This window comes from Falco biarmicus, chromosome 9 (assembly GCF_023638135.1).
Source record: "Falco biarmicus isolate bFalBia1 chromosome 9, bFalBia1.pri, whole genome shotgun sequence".
NCBI lineage: Eukaryota > Metazoa > Chordata > Aves > Falconiformes > Falconidae > Falco > Falco biarmicus.
Window position 1 is genome coordinate 56,358,030 of NC_079296.1, and position 18,555 is coordinate 56,376,584.

Consider the following 18,555-nt stretch of genomic DNA (forward strand, 5'->3'; position numbering starts at 1 on the left):
TTTGAAAATGGTACCTACTAGGTTCATGACAGACCACCCATGTTCTGCTCTCACTGGCAAATACCTACTCATTATATGAGCAATGACTGTCTTCCACAGACTGGTAAATGTTTCAGGGCACATACACATACCTTCAGTTTTAACTTTACATTCTTAAAATCCATGCATATTATTGTATCTATATAAAGACAATTCAGTTGGAGGCATGAATTAATACCCACAAAAAGCTGTTCCTCATGGCTTTACAGCCATTGAGCTGGTCTTCCATCCACAATATATAGAGGAAGGGATTTATATTCATATAGGATGCTTGGCTCCCATCTGACATCTTACTCTTGGATAGCTTTCAGGTCATGCAGTGTGCAAAAGCAGAGTTTAAGAAGGCTTAGCAGGTTGTAAAGCCATTAAATTAGTGTTCAAACTCAGACAAATGGGCTTAAATAGACATGGGAATTATCTTTACAACCATCTCAAATCTGCTCTAATTTCCCTCTGTACAAATACCCACAGCCATCAGCTCCTAAGATTTGGCATCTGCTCTACCACATCCCTTTGCAAGCAAGGGAGACAGACTTACTGAGACCAGCTCTCCTAGCTTTGGAGAAAGTAACATATGTGATGAGAAATCCTGAACGACTGCTTATGGCAGTTTAATTTCAGGGCAGTTACCCTAGGGATTAATGACAGAGCTTCTCTTTTTTTGTTGGTTTTTTGTATCATTTTGTAGCAAACCTGCTGCAGTTCTCCCCTGCAGACCACTTAGAACTACACTTTCCTTGGGCAGCTACCTACTATCCAAATGATGTTCTTGTCCTAGAATATTATCAATAAATTCACCATGATTTTTTTCTCCTCACCTTTTTTAGATTACATAAATTTTAGCTGACCAATTCTTTTCATGCTCAAATATATTATGAAATGTCATTTCTGTTATAAAAGCTAATTGATAATGTGATTTGTTATGTTGCTGAGACATAATTCAGAAAGTTATTTTAAAGACGTTGATACATGGAATAGCACTAACTGTTTAATATTTCTTCTATGAATGGGAACAGTGCAAGGGAACGATGTGGTGCCACGTAGATGAAATATTTTCAGAAGCTTTTATTCTTGTTGTTTGGGCTTGTGCCAATGTCTTTCTAGTAGAGAGCTCATATGTCCTAAGCTGTATGTACTGTAATTTATTCCTTGGTCATTAGTTAGGTGGATTTTTTCCTCCAAGTTGCTTAACAATATATAATATCTTAAAATTAAGAGCTCATACGCAAATAAATGGACAGCATTCTCTAGAATATTCCTCCAAAAAGTCGAAAAATATTTTTTAATAATCCTAATTTAAAACTGGCTTTTTATTTAATAAAAAGTTACTTGCTTAATAGAATAAAAATAATTTCTTCCTTTGTGAGACCCCGGCTGGATTACCGCATCCAGTTCAGGGGTCCCCAGTACAAGAAAGATATGTCCAGAGGAGGGCCAAGGAAACGGTCCAAGGGCTGGAACATCTCCCCTGTGCAAGGAGATCTAATTGCAACCATTCAATACAGAAAGGGGTCTTGCAAGAAAGACAGACTTTTACAAAGGTCGGTAGTGACAGAACAAGGGGCAACAGTTTTAAACTGAGAGAGGGGAGATGTAGATGAGATGTGAGGCAGAAATTGTTCCCCGTGAGGGCGGCGAGGAGCTGGCCCAGGCTGCCCAGAGCAGCTGTGGGTGCCCCATCCCTGGCAGTGCTCAAGGCCAGGCTGGATGGGGCTGGGAGCAGCCTGGACTGGGGGGAGGGGGCCCTGCCCAGGGCAGGGGGGTGGGACTGGGTGGTCTTCAAGGTCCCTTCCAACTGAAACCACTCAATAATTCTGCAATTCTACTTATACAACATTAATACTAGGCCTTACCTTTTTGAATTTGCTATTTGTGTGTATTTAATGAATCGTTTAAAATAATCACATCAGCATTTCATCATGACTATTTCTAGTGCAGTTACTAGGGAGTACTCTTTCTATACAAAACCTTACATGAAATCAACAGTCTTAATTCCATTTCTGTATCTGCAGCTAGAGATTTTGGTTAACTCATTTCATATTCAATGTTAAAGAATGAAGACCTTCAGTATGTCTAACTATGCTATTATTTAATTCTCCAAACAATCTGAAGTCAAGATTCCTCTTCAGGGTCTCATATGTCAGGCCACTACATGATAAACATAGCTCTCTTTGCTCCTTCTGTGCTGCACACAACATTTCTTTTGCTTTCATTGCCACCATGTGTCAACTCACTCTTCGGGGAGAAAGCTTGCTATTGTTAGACCAGATAATCTGCTATGACAGCACTTCACTTTCTGTTGGTTTTTTTCTTGTTTTACTTTGAACCTTGACTTCAACACAGATGATGTTTACCCAAACTTTTGCACAGTCTGTTTGAAATCTGACATGGTTTTCATTCCATGATGACAGAAGACATCTGAGAACCTCTCTATTTTTCTTTCATTTTTTTCACTCCCACTCTCTCCCCTAATTCCAGACTCCGCCTGACTAGGCACCGCCTTATAATTCTCAGCTGATGGCCAAATGACTCAAGAACAAATGGAAACATTTCAATTTGGTCTGGTGAATATGCCCTGAACTGTCTTGTTCCATTTCTTGGAACAGAGTTGGCTGACCCTGAAATTCTAAAGTGAGAACTGTAACATTTCTGCAAAAGCTTCTAAATTGAAGAAAATGTTTGTGTCTGTGACAAAGATGCAAATTTAGGACTTAATTTGCTTCTAAAATTCAGAGACTCATTAGGCATATTACAGTGCATTTATCATTAACTCTAAAGCGGGGTCTTTTTATGTTTCCTAATTAAAACTCAAAATTGTCCTCACAGAGGAGTCCTTCTGCCTAAAATTTCAATCACAGTCTGAAGAATATCAGAAAATGCTAAGCTTTAAGTTGCTTATTCAACTCAAGTTTCTGAAACATAACTTTTCCTTCTCAACCTTTCTTTGCCTGGTTCCATTTGTATTTATTATCTTTAACAGACAAATGTTCTGAACTCTAAACCTGTATCAGCTGAGCTGCTGAAGCTCTCCTCTGTACAAGAAGATTCTTCTACTTTGTTAAATTGCCATTGTAAATTTAAAAGAAATACAAAAGATGTTAGTCTGTGCTCTTTTTCTTTTGCAATCATTCCAAATGCTACTATACATCAAGTGATGACTTTTGTACAATCTTGTCACTGCACATTCTACAAACATGTGATGAAAGACAAGATATTATTCTGGTACTAATTCCTGAAAGGAATGAACTAGACACCTTCCTATGTCACTGCATAACCACTGTCACCTAAAGTACAGTTATCATCATCTACTCATAGTCCTACTACTATTAATGATTTTACTGACTGATATTTAGCACAGTAATACAGAGAATACTGTCTTAATATCCCAGGCAATTTGGTTATAACTACACTTCATGGCCCTAAGTCAATTATTTTTTAATGCCTCAGAAATGCCAATTAGACATATTATGCAATTATGTATGCCACCACTTTTACTATACTTACGCAGCATCCATTGCTGATTTGTAAGTATTCTGCCACGGTTTCTCTGATTATTATTTCCAACATCTTACTCTCAAGTAAAGCTTACAGGTCTGAAGTTTCCTGGATAAGGCCATTATTCTTTATCGATGTTTCCTGATAAAGTAGTGCTGTCAGACTGTAAAGAAATTTTTGGTCATACTCATTCATCTTTCTGACAGAGGTTGTTGCAATGTAGTTAGGGCTAAAGTATCAGATACAAATGTGAAAATTTCTGGAGAAAAACCTTTGGTAGATTAAGTTATTTCCATCAGTTTCATAAATAAAACCACAGTAGTAAACTCCTGAAGAAGCCCATTGTACCTGGGTATCAATGGTTTTTTCTAACCTTTGCAATCTTGCAGTTTTTATCCTGTATTATTCTCAAAGAACAACACTGTCATTTCTGAAGCATCAAAACTTTTCTGGATTTTACTATTTTTTAAATTTCTTATTTCAAGAAGGTGGAAGTTAATATAAATTCATCAAAACTGTAGAAAGGCAGACAAGTCTTCATGATTCCCACTGAACAGATTTTTTTTCAAAGCCTTTTATGTTACAGGTAAAGAGACAGCACTAGAAAGATGGCATTCCAGGTAAAAAATGCCATTAACAGCAGGGAAATAAAATTTCATAGCAATGAATGTGCTGGAGAATGATGTGGACATTAATCTAGAAAATAATTAAAGAAATTAACAATATTGTGGAAATTTGCTGTACTGAACAGCAAGTGTGGATATTTGCTTCATTCAAGATAATTTCTTCTTCAAACTTGGAAATACTTGAGCTTCCCAAATACCATGCATGGGATTTTAAAAAAGCAGCTGCTTAATACTGATGCAATGAAAAGGCACCTGGTAAGACCTAAAAATAAACAAACAAATAAATGTGAGAACCTGGGGAAAGGGACTCAGGCCAGTATCTGGTGAAACATGGCAAGTTCAGAGACTTGAAAATATCTTACACTGACTAATTCCTTAATTTTTAGGCTGAACAACTTAAGTACAGTCTATGATCTCTTCTTTACTGAATTTGTATTGTTACCAAATGCCCTGATACATGCCATAAAAAATATATGTCCTATGTCTAAATAAAGAAGAAAATTATGTATAAAGGGAATAAAAATCATGCATGTTATGGAACACAGCTTGACAGAGCAGCTACAGTTCATATAAGGTCATCTAATTAAATTGTGAGACCAAGGGGGAAAGAAGTACACATTTATATTCTATTGTGTACATAAAAGAAGTATTTTGCATGTCATGTTTTTGTAATTATGGTCTATATAGCCGTATAACTCTTACCAGGTTCTAATTAAGTATAGCACAGCACGTAGTCAAAACCAGTATATTTTCAGTGCCATTTTAATGCTCTATCAGGAACACAAAAAAATTTATCACAGGCAGCAGACCATCACCATTTTATTGGGAAAAAGAAGAAGAGACTCTTGAAATGGTTTTAGTTGCAACTATGATCAAAGCTTTGTATTTTCCATAAGTGTTAAATTAATTTACATTTATTTCTACTGTTATGACTACAAATAAGGTTCTAAAATATGTATTTTAAAAATGCATTGCTTATTAACAAAGCATGTTACAAAATCTAAACATGTAATAATTTTATTTGGGATTTTGGAATAATTTAATATATCTTCCTGTGTTATTCAGGAAAACTACAGAGAAATGAGGAAAACAAAGCTTATTAAACATTTTATTTAATACCACCTTGTTTTCTAATTAAACTACAACTACAACCATGAAAAAATTAAAAATCAATTATCTCAGAATAAGGTGACTTGGAAAATTTTTCAGATATGCTCCTGGTAAATCTTCCATGTAAAAATAAAATACATCAAGGAAAAGTTTTTCCAAATAGAAGTACTGAAAATGATACATTCCAATTCCACTCCTGCATCAATGCCCAAAATTACTAGCCTAATTTCCTTTAAGATGTGTCAGTATTCTCCTTTTAAGGGATTCGCTGAGTTCAGAAAATTTTGGACTACTAACTGCAATATGTTCTTTGATATTTTCCTGACACTTATTCTAATAATTTCTGTTTACATCTGAAAAAAGAGATCAGTCAATCAGCAAAATGTACGTTTTCTTAAGCTCACCTCTCCTTAGGCCATACAGAAATAAGTATCTGCCACACCTTTAAATGCAAAGTGTGCCCTATGCACAGTGTAGTGGTATTCCTGGTATGAAAAATCTGCCACAATTACATAATAATTACATTCGGTAAACCATATAGCACACAATTTAAAAATGATGGATGAGTTGCAGGAAGATTTGAGGAAGTGTAAATCGTCTGTTCTTCTGCTTTGTCTCCTGAAGAGCTGTGAGAATCCACTTCCACTATAAAAATATTTTAAAAACATTATTATTTCTGAATGTGACTGAATATAAGAATGCTTTAAGTGCAGTAATTTAACATATCTTCTCTTTGATTAATGTGTGGTTCTTTTACATTCTTTTACATTCTTATTATAATAACTGCCACTATATCCAAGAAGCATTTTCTGAAAAAACACAAAACACTTCTGATCTGAACTTTCTCTGTTCAATTCTATGACAGTGAAGTTATAACTAAAATTCATTTTATTTACCCTTGTTTTAAGAGGTAAGTTCTATACAATGAAAAATATCTATGTAATTTTATAAGCAGTATATTAAAAATTGTTTTACTCAAAAATCCTTCTCCCCTTTCCAAACAGATGCCAGGTGGAATTTCATATATATAGCATGCCCTTTACAATGAAGACTTGTCTAATCACTGCAGGTTCGACTTATCTTTTTGCAGTCTATAGTCCATATCATTTCTATTGCTCATGTCATGCTCCTGATGTAACTTTTCAGTCACACTACATCATTTTGTAACAGTTCAGTGGAGCATAAATTTTAGCTTTTGGTCAGCTATGACAAAGTCTCCCCCAAAATTTTATGTATGTAAAATACAGCTACTCCAATTATAATACTGTATCAGTGGCCTTCTCACTCTCAATTCTTTTAAGAAGCATCACAAAAATTTGTCATAGCTCATCTGAAAGACTTCACTTACACCTGTGAACTAAACACAGGCCTACCAGGTTCTAGTTAACATTCACTGCCAGTCTTTTGTATTAAGCTCTTTAATTCTTACTTTTAATGGAATCCCTTTCCCTGTGAATATTACTCTTTTGAAGAATACGGACTGTCTGCCCAGTTGTTCTACCGATGCTCAACAAATCTAGAAAGAAATGTTAGTTTCTGTGAGTCTTTAATGAAAGTTTTGAAAAACAAGAAAATATCAACCATACATCCTGATGTCTTCACATGTAAAATTTAGTGGAAAAGGATATCTTTACAGATGTAGTTTTGTATCTCTGAAGATGAGTTATCTCCAGCCTTTGTTTTCCCCATAGTTTATGTAACTATAGATTGCCAAGTCCTAGGGCACTACTCACCGTAGAAATCCTATTCTTACAATATGACCATAAACAAATCCCCACTAAAGCTCATAAAAGTAGGTTAATGTTCTGTTTGAAAGATCAACCTGTCAACAACATGGTGGCTCCTGCAGGCAGTTTACCTCCTATGGAAACTCCTGGCAAAATTTTGTGAGAGACAAAGAAAGAAGAGATGGGAGACAAGTACATACACACACACCTCCGTGGCTGTATACATACAAATGTCTGAAACAATATACATGCAAACGATGACAAATACAAATACTTACTCTTGGACAAAATTTCTAGCCTTTCTGCATTCTCTTGCAAGGTAGTGTACCACTGGTTGGCTATTATAGAACGAACACCAGTAAGGCTCAGAAGCACTGCTGTCTCTGTTGGTCTCTCTATAGCAGTTTGTAGACAACTAAAGAAAATCAAAAGTATGCGATCAATGAACTAAACCCGCACATAATATATCAAAAAATATAACTAAACACACAATGCATCTTAATATAAAAGGGAATGCCAGACTGCATTTTCTTGTACACTGACCATAAAGTTTTTTCTAATGTTCTTACAGTACCTTAAATTTAGTACAAAGAATTTAGCTTACTTTCTCTCTACACCTTTTCATGATGCAATCTTATCATGTGGATTGCTCCCTGTCACATTATTGTTCTGGGCATCTCAGGAAATGTGAAAGGAGGACTAACACACTAACTTTGACAAAATACGGCAGAATACCCTTCATAAGACAGTAAAAATGTTGGGAATCAGGTGAAAAGACTTGTTAAGTTCTACTTAAGTTGCTAAAGGGAAACATAAAATATTGCAGGAACTGAAAGTTTGATCTTTGTCTTAAGCACGGCATTAATTTGGAGGCTTAAAAGCAAATCACTTCTGAAGCTGGATTAGGGTTTTTGCTGCTCAATATGTAAGTAAGCATCTTTGGTATTATTGTTTTAGTGATGGGAGAGGATTGATACTCTGTAGGGTTGGAAGTGCAGTAAAGTGAAGGCTGAATTTTGTTTTTATTAGCTTCTGCTTTTCATGGAGACTTTATCAGAACATGGTAATTAAAAGTTTTTTGCAATCTTTTGGGGAGATGCTATCTGATTGTCTATCCAGTTATGTGACTTAGTTTTAACTGAATGTTATTCTAAATGTTCTAGAAGCTTTTAGACTTAAAAAAAAGTCCTGTTGATAAATTACAATCTATTAAAGTGAGACTTCAAAAGTTCAGAGTTGGAAAAACTAGTTTAAGGATTTGTACCTTGTTTTGGTTTAGGAAATGGCTGTTTGGGGGAGCTGAAAAATGATATTAAAAATAAAAGCCTGAGAAGTTGTTTAAACCCTCAGAGATCTTTATATTTACATATGTAGGTGTGTGTATAAACTATCTTACACAATTCATTTTAACTTTTATATTGTTGCACTAATTAAGCAGTATTTTAAGAGAGGAAGTATTTCTTTTTCATGGAATGAATAATCAGAGAAGTCAAGAGGTATTTATGCAACCCTAATAGGACTGGTTATATGATTTAATTGGCTGCAGAACTACAGCAGTCCCAAAAGTTACATGAAAAAGATTTTTATATGATCTGTGTTAAGAGAACAGAATAGAACAGAACAGAATATTTTCAGTTGGAAGGGACCTAGAACGACCATCTAGTCAAACTGCCTGACCACTTCAGGGCTGATCAACAGCTAAAGCATGTTAAGGGCATTGTCCAAATGCCTCTTAAACACCGACAGGCTCGGTGCATCAACCACCTCTCCCGGAAGCCTGTTCCAGTGTTTGACCACCCTCTTGGTAAAGGAAATGCTTCCTAATGTCCAGTCTGAAGCTCTCCTGAAGCAGCTTTGAACCACTCCCACGCATCCTGTCCCTGGATCTGAGGGAGAAGAGATCTGCACCTCCTTCTCCACGTCCCCTCCTCAGGAAGCTGCAGAGAGCAATGAGGTTGTTCCTCAGCCTCCTTCTCTCCAAACTAGACAAACCCAGAGTCCTCAGCCGCTCTGCAGAAGACATGCCTTCCAGCCCTTCACCAGCTTGCTTGCCCACCCTCCTCTGGGCACATTCAAGGACCTTCACATCCTTCTTAAACTGTGGGGCTCAGCACTGCACACGGTATTTGGGGTGAGGCCACACCAATGATAAATACATCGGCACAATCCCCTGTCTGACCAACTGGCTATGCTGTGTCTGATGCACCCCAGGATGCGGTTTGCCCTCTTGGTGCCAGCGCACACTGCTGGCTCCCACTGAGCCTGCTGCCAGCTGGCACCCCCAGCTCCCTTTCTGCAGGACTGCTCTCCAGTCACTCCTCTCCCTGTTTTGACTTGTGCCCAGCGTTACTCTGTCCCTGAACAGGGTGCAGAACCCAGCATTTGTTCTTAAATTTCATGGCACTGATGATTGCTCAATGCTCCAATCTATGTAGATCCCTTGCAAGGCCTCTTGTCCCTCCAGAGTATAATTGGGTTATCTGAAAACTCAGCATAGACTAAATAACTCACGAATAAAATTAGGACACTAGAACTATTCTTCTTGCTTTTAATACCTTAAAAGTTATTTGTAGTGTGCCATCTGTCAAGTATTCCTAATAAACATACAATAAAAGTATATAAAACCTGACACTTGTCAACTAAAAAGCAAGGAAAATACTGAGGTGCTTTTAAAAGCTATAAGAGATCAGATTAATAACATTCAAGATTTTGAACAGGTTATTTTAACATGACATAGTAATTTATTTAAATTTAAAAATGGCTGACAAACTGTTCAGTGTATGAAACCTTAGACTCTTAACAGTTTATCTGTTAAAGGGCACTTTTATATATTAATTAGAACATTTTGAGAATCTTGAATTCAGAATTGGGTGGTATGTGTAATATGTAATACAGCAATGTTTCTGTGTTGCATTTTCTTGATCATTGCTTTGTAACAGAGCTTTCACCCTTTTTATCCCTATGTAAAGAATGAAGCTACAAGATAAAGAGGCTAACTTCTCCCTTAGGTGTAGAAATGAGCCCTTCTACTTGCAGAAGTAAATGACATTATTTGTAACTCAAAATTTTAACTTTGCTTTGAAATAAAAATAATTTGCCTTACCGTGGAGTTTACCAAAATAAACTTTATCTTACCTTTTGTGGATACCAGACTCTGTAATTCTTTGATAACTTTCCTTTGATCTCACCAGATCTAGAATTATCATCAAATGGCATTCTGGAAAAAAATATGTTACAGTAATGGTATTTGCACTAATAAGAATGCCCAAGATAATTAATACAAGTCAGTCAGGCCTTTCCTAAGGTGATGAATTTCTTGAACACATAGAATATAAAATTTATGTATTTCAGCAAAAATTGTCAAGTATTAAGTAAATGAACACTAATAAAGCCATCCTAACCTTATATGATGCAATTCTGCTACACTTTTCCACAGTGTTTTGCAGGTTTTTTTCCTGTGCCACCTTAGTATAACTAAGAATGAAGTCCATGTACCATCTTATTACAGGCTACCAATCTATATGACTCACTTCTGTAGTTACAAACTCTTGTCAGAGTTTATGGTATGCAGGTATGGAAATGTTATCCGTGCAGCTCCTCTCCACAAGTTAAGACCAAGTTACATTTCAAACACTCCTTATATTCCTTAAAGGCCTCCAGTGAAATAACTTAGAATACTCTCAAAATTAAAACAGCTTTCCCTACTGTTTGGTTTGCTGTAGCTTAAATCTGAGGTTAACAGCTGCAGAGGTTGTTCTTAAAAATAAAAAATACTTTGATATCAAATACTAAATTCCATAGAAAAGGAGAAGAGTTACCAGGAAAACCATCAGATGATGATTCAGTTTTTGGAACTTAAGAAATTCCAACATTTGGAAGTGGAGAAAGACTAAATTTCATTGTGAGGCATAACAAGAAAGCTGGGCAGCAGAATGACATCTGTATTGTGCAGTTTTTCCCAATTAAAAATCTGGATCTTGAAAAAAGCTCTTAATTGCTAACATCAATACTATGATATGATACAGTACGAAATAAACACAACTGAGAACAAAAGGCGGTGTAATTAAAAAAATATTTTTCAGTGTGCTTATCTCACTTGGAATGTTCATAGCAACCAGTCTGTCGAGTAAAATATGAGACACGAATCTCTCCATCCCGTAGAACAGAAATGCACTGCAGTTTGTCAGCAGCTGCTCCCACTCAGCTTGGCTGAAAGGAAGGAAGAAGTATGTTACTTTCATGTTACTATTTTACAAGAATATTTTTCAGAAATTATCCATAGCAAACATTCCAGTGTTACTTACTCTGGAAATATTTATAAGGAAAGTCAACATGCAAAGCAAGGAGATAAACAAGACTGCAGACTTCAATTGGAAGTGTAATAACTTATAGACTATTAATAGTAATTATTTTAATACAGAGGTATACTTAGTGTAGTAACATCTCACAGTAAACATGAGGCATAGTGTATTTTTAGATAAATAATCGATGTATGCACTGTACAGCTTTGAAATTCCAGTATTTAGTCTAACATTCAACAGGAGTGTTTATGTATGCACCCATCAGGATATGAAGAAATTAGGTTTTGAAGAGAGATGCTGCCTAGCTGGCAGCAAAAACTATGCCGTTTGAGAAGTAACAATCTTTGTTACGAAGGAACAGTAGAGCACCTACATATTGATTTTACCTAAGTAGAGACTATTTCAAAGGACTGATTAAACTAGCAGTTACAAAGGAAGGTACAGCGATGACTGTGCTGACTCACAGGACTTGTCACTTATTGACCTCTTGAGATCCCTGTGACCTTAAAAGTAAAGTACTTTATAAAGAACCAAGTGTGTTTATGAATAAACTCCATAAAATGCTAATCACGATCAGATGCTTGAAATTGCAAACTGTGAGAGGTACCTTCACCACTTTGCTTCAGGAATCTGTGCTCCAATCATAGAGTTGATTCAGTGTGCATGGAGGTGCTACAGGTTTTAATATTTGGATTTAAAACCAATTATGAACAAAGCCAGAAATTACATTTATGCTCACACATAGTTGGAATACTCATCAAAGACTGCACAAGTAGACTCTTGGTCAAAATTGGATTATCTACATATACTGTAACCTTCACACAACCAATCTAGCTAATCACTTCGTAGGCACTGTATTTCAGATCCCTAAAATACTGTGTCTACAAATCTAAATATGCATTTGAAACAAAGACAATGGTTAGCTATGTGTTTACCATTGCAGCAAAATGTGACCCTGTTTTATGACTGAACCCTCTGGCAATAGGCACAATTTTAAAAAAGAAACATGGATAAAACATGAAAGCACATAGAATATTACAAACCTTGGAACATGTACATTGCCTGTAATTCCTTCCCACTGTATTGTAAATAAGTCATGGTATTTTTCTAGGATTTCCTTTATTTTCTGGGAAGGACTCAAAGCTTCTGCAAGAACAGAATGTCATCATTATGAGCTTAACATGCTACAAAGCATCTTGGGCAATCTTAATTTTAATAATTTTAAAGTGACAATATTTAGGGGGGGGTCGGTCATCATTAGATCTTAAGTTTTTTGAAACCTAAGTCTGGCTTTTAAAACTGCATCAATTGTGTCATTTTCTGGGTAAAATTGTTTGTAATTCCCATTTGAAAGGAGTATGTCTTAAGTGACAAATATTATTTGGTAGACAGGTTAAAGATTTTAAAAGCACAAAATAGAAACTCGTAGAAAACTGTAAAGAGCTGAAAACACCAGCACTGCTCATGCAGTTCTGTTCCAGAAGCTCAGGGAGGACTTAAGTAGATGGAGAAAATAACTGAATTTCCAGAGCCCTGCATTCACAAAGGACTCTGAACCCAACTCTGCTCTCCAAAGACATCGTATATTCAATGATAATTCTTTTTTTTTTCTGACTACTTTTCCATACCACTGTAAATTAATACACTCCAGATACTGAGCACATGGTAAATGGTGTTTTATTTTGATCTGCTGTGAAGAAGAAACTGCACACATATGGGCACATACTCTATTACGCTACTGACTGTTCAGTCGCTTCTTTTGTGTCAAGTTTAGGTTTAATAACCATATTAATTAAAAACCTCCATTAAATCAGTTTTTGGCATTTGATATATATGCAATTTGGTTAATGAATGTGAATCAGTTAAACTATTGCACACACTGGGAAAAAACTGAGGTAAAATTGTATTCTTGAAGTGTTTGTGTCAGACTGAATTATCATATCCAGAGGAGAGCAACAGAGCTGGTGAAGGCCTGGAAGGCATGTCATCATACCATATCACAGAATCACAGAATGGTTTGGGTTGGAAGGGACCTTAAAGGCCACCCAGTTCCCAGCCCAGGCTGCTCCCAGCCCCATCCAGCCTGGCCTTGAGCTGCCAGGGATGGGGCATCCACAGCTGCTCTGGGTAGCCTGGGCCAGCGCCTCGCCACCCTCAGAGTAAAGAATTTCCCTGAAAAAAAAGGCTGAGGACTCTGGGTTTGTCTAGTTTGGAGAGAAGGAGGCTGAGGAACAACCTCATTGCTCTCTGCAGCTTCCTGAGGAGGGGACGTGGAGAAGGAGGTGTGGATCTCTTCTCCCTTGGATCCAGGGAGAGGATGTGTGGGAATGGTTCAAAGCTGCTTCAGGAGAGCTTCAGACTGGACATTAGGAAGCATTTCCTTTACCAAGAGGGTGGTCAAACACTGGAACAGGCTTCCGGGAGAGGTGGTTGATGCACCGAGCCTGTCGGTGTTTAAGAGGCATTTGGACAATGCCCTTAACATGCTTTAGCTGTTGATCAGCCCTGAAGTGGTCAGGCAGTTTGACTAGATGGTCGTTCTAGGTCCTTTCCAACTGAAAATATTCTGTTCTGTTCTAGTCTAGGGTAATGCAGTAAGTGCCTACTGCCTTGATAAATACATTCCAAAAGGAATTAATAACCCTCTCAAATATCCTTATAGGATTGTGTCTGTCATTGTACCCTTCACCTTTGAAAGGACTGCAAAACCTACATATAACACATGCTTTATCTGCAGTCTTTAGCTTTAGAATTACTCTGCACGTTTGGTGAGTCTGACTGCTCCTGTCCCAGTCCATTCTCACTCAGTACCATTTGTTCCAAGCCCATTCATGGCCTTCAAGCAGATTTCTTGTATAACAAAGATGATCATACAAAGCAGCAAATCCTTTCATATAATCTATATCGTTCCCTACACTTCTGATACTGTATCTTAATGGCGCATCTTTGAAAAATTAAAAATGCTATAACAAGTTCTTGAAAGTAAATGTATGTTTTTAATTGGATTACATAGTAAGAAAAGTTACTCAATCGATTATTTTCTTGGTGATATTAGGTCAATAGTTAGTGATATGAAAGAAATAATAAGACAATCTAATGTATTTCCTGAACCTGAACAGGTTATAGTGTTTCACTGATGCACCATTTGACAGGTGAGAAGCATTACTGTTCTGATGAAAAGCTGAACTTTTTTGTCAAGATCTTAATGTCATGACTTCTTTTTTGGTTACAAAGATTTCAGAATTACATTGATAGTCTGTGGAGAAAATATTATTTAATATAAATTACCTGCCCCTCTTCCTTCATTGTAGGGGTCCACAATATCTGATAAACCGTTAAGTGTAAACAATGCAATATAAACAACAAAAAAGAAAGTTTACCTGATATACTTAGTTAATTGTGAAAGGATACATTTAAAATTATGAGTATCAACAGCCAAGCAATTAGAGGGTAAATCACGATCAACTGGTGCCTGTAATTAAAAAGAATATATATTCTATTACATCCAGAAGTCTCAATCAAATATTAACAATATTGCATTCTTTGTGTCAAACAACTAATAAAAGGATGTTCTAAAGTTTTGAAGGTAGGATTAAAAGTAGCATGATACTCAATTATCAGTGGAAATTAAAAGCATATTCTGCATATACATACATTACCTATATATACACGTGTGCGCAAGTATACAGAGATATATATGCATATATATATTTATACAAATACGTGCATACACTGTACAAAATATTGCTGGGGGAACCATGTGCGTAATTTTAAGCAGCTCCTTGGTGGGTTGTTAAATACATCACATTTACACAGAAAGTATGATTTTTCAAAGAAATAACTCTGCCATTATTGCAAAATCAACAAGAAGCAAAATTCTTATGGACTTAGGTGATATTTATTCCACTTCAGAATTCTAGCACATTAATGAGAATCTATGCAAGCCATTTCTAGCTCTTTAACACTTTTTACATTAAAAAAAAAGTTACTCTTATTAAGTTTATTTTTAAAAAGTGGAAAGTTCACCATTTTGAGATTCTTTTTCCAATAAGCTTTTGGTTTTGTTTCTTTAGATACTTCAACATCTGTTTTAACTTCAGCCTCTGTGGAATTGAAGAGAACAGATTTTTGTTTAAGATACAGGCAGTTTTAGAAAATACAACTATCTTGAAGGACTACTTATATTTATTATGATGTAATAATAGTAACAGATTAAACTAGAAAAATAAAAATTAATTTCACATCACAGCAAGGCAAAGATATTCCCCAAACTCTCCTGCCTAAAAATAATGGCTTGAAAGTGGAAAACAAGCAAGAGATGTGATCCCTTAGACTTAGATTCCTTAGAAATGCTTCATTACTTTGCAGATTTAGGGTAGAGTGAAATAGTGATTACCAAAGCACTTTCTAAGCCTATTGCTTTATCTGTTCATTGTTGATATTATTGGCAAAACTGAAGCTTCTGAGAAACATGCAGAGATTGAAAGGGAAAAGAAAGTTTCACATTTTAATCTGATTTTTTATTTCTTTAAGGGATCTTTTAAAAGCACAGAAACTTGACTTATATTTCTCACTATATATATGACTATCACTCAAAGTGCATGTCTCAGCCAGTTATCACTGGAGTGCACTGCAAGTTCGTGGAAGTTTATGATACGCATTTTTACTCATATGGCTAGTTTATCTCTCCTCATTCAGTGGCTACTTTCATAATTGCATGAATAGAGACTTTTCAACTATGCTTTCTCTCATTTATGCACTTCTAAAATTATGCAACCATAAGAAATTTCACTTAAAAACCCCCAAAAAACAGAAATGGAAAAAACCTCCCACATGTTCTAAAACTCCTATTTCTAACATACCCCTAACAGTATATGAATGGGTATGTAGACTAAAAATACTCTCATCTGAGATTATTCACTACTTTTTCCCTTTAGAAAGGAGGGGTGAAATGGAAAAACTGAGGACAGCTTATACCAAAGGTGCTAAATATTACAGATATGAACACAGTACAAGAACCTCTCTGGAAGGCATGAAATATTCAGATATGAACACAACAGAAGAACTTCTCTGGAACAGAATACCTTCATGGCAGGGAGTGAGATTTTCTAAAATTAGCCTATTTTTTAGCTTAGGTCCACTAGTTTTAATAATTTACTTTAAGATGTGGTTTTGACTTCAGATTTTTAACTGCAGTAACAGAAGGTATATTTGATTCATACATGAAACTGCTTAATGCCTGCTTTTATTACTCACTTTTAGAATAAATGAATTTTAAGATATCATAAGGACAAGATTACCAACAGTCCAAGTACCTCACTTAACAAACTCATTTCACTCCAGTTTATATAGGGTGTGTCTCCAGTAATGAGAGACATCCATAAAGCCTGTGGGATCTTGATTTAGCTCATGCATAGCGTCAGAATCGCTGGATTGACCTGAGCCCTTAATGTTATCTTAGCTATACAGACAGGACATAGTTCAACGATTAAAAGTTTTTCACATTTGATATTTTGAGCTTATTTGAGTCTTACGCTAATGTTAAAGAAAATCAACAGAAGTCTAAATTCTTATTTCAATTTTTTCAGTACAGCTGGAAACAGCTTTGAAGAGTTTAAGACCATACTTTGTATAACTGAAACTCTGCAAGACATTTTAGATCCATAATTCTTTAACATGTAGAGTTTATTTTAAATTAGCTAACACTGCAACTATAGTAAGTCTACTGTACTATCTATTCCATCTAAAATAGTGGAAACCTACTGTATGTGGCATTCTTCCAGTAAAACATAATACTTACAATTTAAATAATAAGAACAGTGTATTATCTCGTTTGCTGCATCATTAAGCTAATCTAAAGAATGCTTATCTAACAGTACCTGAGGCAGCCAGATGTTCTCGATTGTAGAGAATCTGGAGTGAAAAATCTCTGGACACAGAACTTATTCCTTCCGCTTTAAAGATACTCAGAGCTTCCAAAGGCAATTCCATCAATAACTTATCTCCTAGTATTACCACACACAATCCTAAGTCCGTAGGTGTACCTGAAGAAATGTGACAGAACACAACTGAGATTTAGAAGTTCTCAATATGTGTATCAATAAATGAAAGCAGATTAAAACTCTAAATTTCCTCTACTGTATGACACCTGAACTCCATTTTACTGTGGATTAAGTGCATTATGCAAAAATATTTCTTTTGATGCCATTACTCCCAAGATGTTGTCAAGTTTCTATGCATATGCATTCGTGTGCACATGGGGAAAAATATCCCCTTATAAATAACCAGACATCTCAGAATTAAGTCCAGGTGTACTGCAGTGTATTGAGGAAAATGGTGTTTGGAAATGCAAAATTGCCTTAGAAGTGTTTGGCTAAACAAGGAGTTCTTATTCCATACTAACTGTCTTTCTGTAGGAAACTTTTTGTTTCTGTTAGTACCGAGTATCATTCTGACAGTATTTTCCTGTTCTACAGAGAAACAACAAATACATGGAAGAGAAGTTATGAGGTCTTTGCAGAATGGCAGAAGCAGCCAGCTGCCAGATTGCAGAATTACAGAATCACAGAGTGGTTTGGGGTTGAAATGGTCCTTAAAGATCATCTTGTTCCAACCCCCCTGCCAGGGGCAGAGGCACCTTCCACTAGACCAGGTTGCTCAAAGCTCCACCCTCCTAGCCTTGAACACAGCCTCTCTGGACAACCTGTGCCAGTGTCTCAGAAATAAATTTTTGCAGGTAAAAGCAAATGCAAATGTTTATCTTTTTCTAGTAATTTTTAACTGAGAAACTTCACTGCTCCCCACCATAAAGCAAAAAACTCATCCCCAAAGCAAGCCATGGACTTGATTGCCTCTTCTCTTGGAACACGTTTAGGGACATATTCCAGCATTAGGCTTGCATTAGGCAAAAAACCTGTGAGAATCCATACAGTAAAAAGCAGGAAAAGACCACATAAAAGAGATCAACAGACTTAAGATCTTAAGTCTTTCTCTTGGCCTTTCTCCTGAAAAGATTTGTTTGTCATAAACCCATTTTATTTAGCTTTCTAAAGCCTGTATAGTTTGGAAGCCTGTAAATACATGCAGAAGAATAGCTCCATCCAGTGTATAAATAATCTCTTTGGAAGTATACTAAAATACTTTACTTGATACAGAAAATAAACAGGCAAACCCGTTGCTAAAGCCTTTTTCTTCTCCCTGGCTTCAGAAACATTGAAACTAAGGTGAAAGGATTTTGATATCTGTCCATATACATAC

At 36.1% G+C, this 18,555-nt stretch overlaps 1 protein-coding gene across 16 annotated transcripts in view; it reads right to left on the reverse strand.

Moving 5' to 3' along the window:
* Nucleotides 1–18,555, reverse strand: part of CFAP46 (cilia and flagella associated protein 46) — a 99,220-nt gene that overhangs the window by 13,530 nt on the left and 67,135 nt on the right. For 9 of the 16 annotated variants that reach the window (XM_056351124.1, XM_056351123.1, XM_056351120.1 and 6 more), the window contains 10 exons: nucleotides 17,178–17,342; nucleotides 15,325–15,401; nucleotides 14,710–14,770; nucleotides 14,587–14,622; nucleotides 12,342–12,444; nucleotides 11,094–11,206; nucleotides 10,133–10,214; nucleotides 7,276–7,412; nucleotides 6,700–6,786; nucleotides 4,907–5,915 (listed from right to left, as the gene is read on the reverse strand). In XM_056351124.1, the coding sequence (XP_056207099.1) occupies nucleotides 5,779–5,915; nucleotides 6,700–6,786; nucleotides 7,276–7,412; nucleotides 10,133–10,214; nucleotides 11,094–11,206; nucleotides 12,342–12,444; nucleotides 14,587–14,622; nucleotides 14,710–14,770; nucleotides 15,325–15,401; nucleotides 17,178–17,342 (998 nt within the window). In that variant the 3' untranslated portion in view covers nucleotides 4,907–5,778. Of the gene's footprint in view, nucleotides 1–4,906; nucleotides 5,916–6,699; nucleotides 6,787–7,275; nucleotides 7,413–8,761; nucleotides 8,935–10,132; nucleotides 11,207–12,341; nucleotides 12,445–14,586; nucleotides 14,623–14,678; nucleotides 14,771–15,324; nucleotides 15,402–17,177; nucleotides 17,343–18,555 lie in introns of those variants that run through there. The other 7 variants (XM_056351127.1, XM_056351128.1, XR_008823844.1 and 4 more) reach the window with 6 other exon arrangements.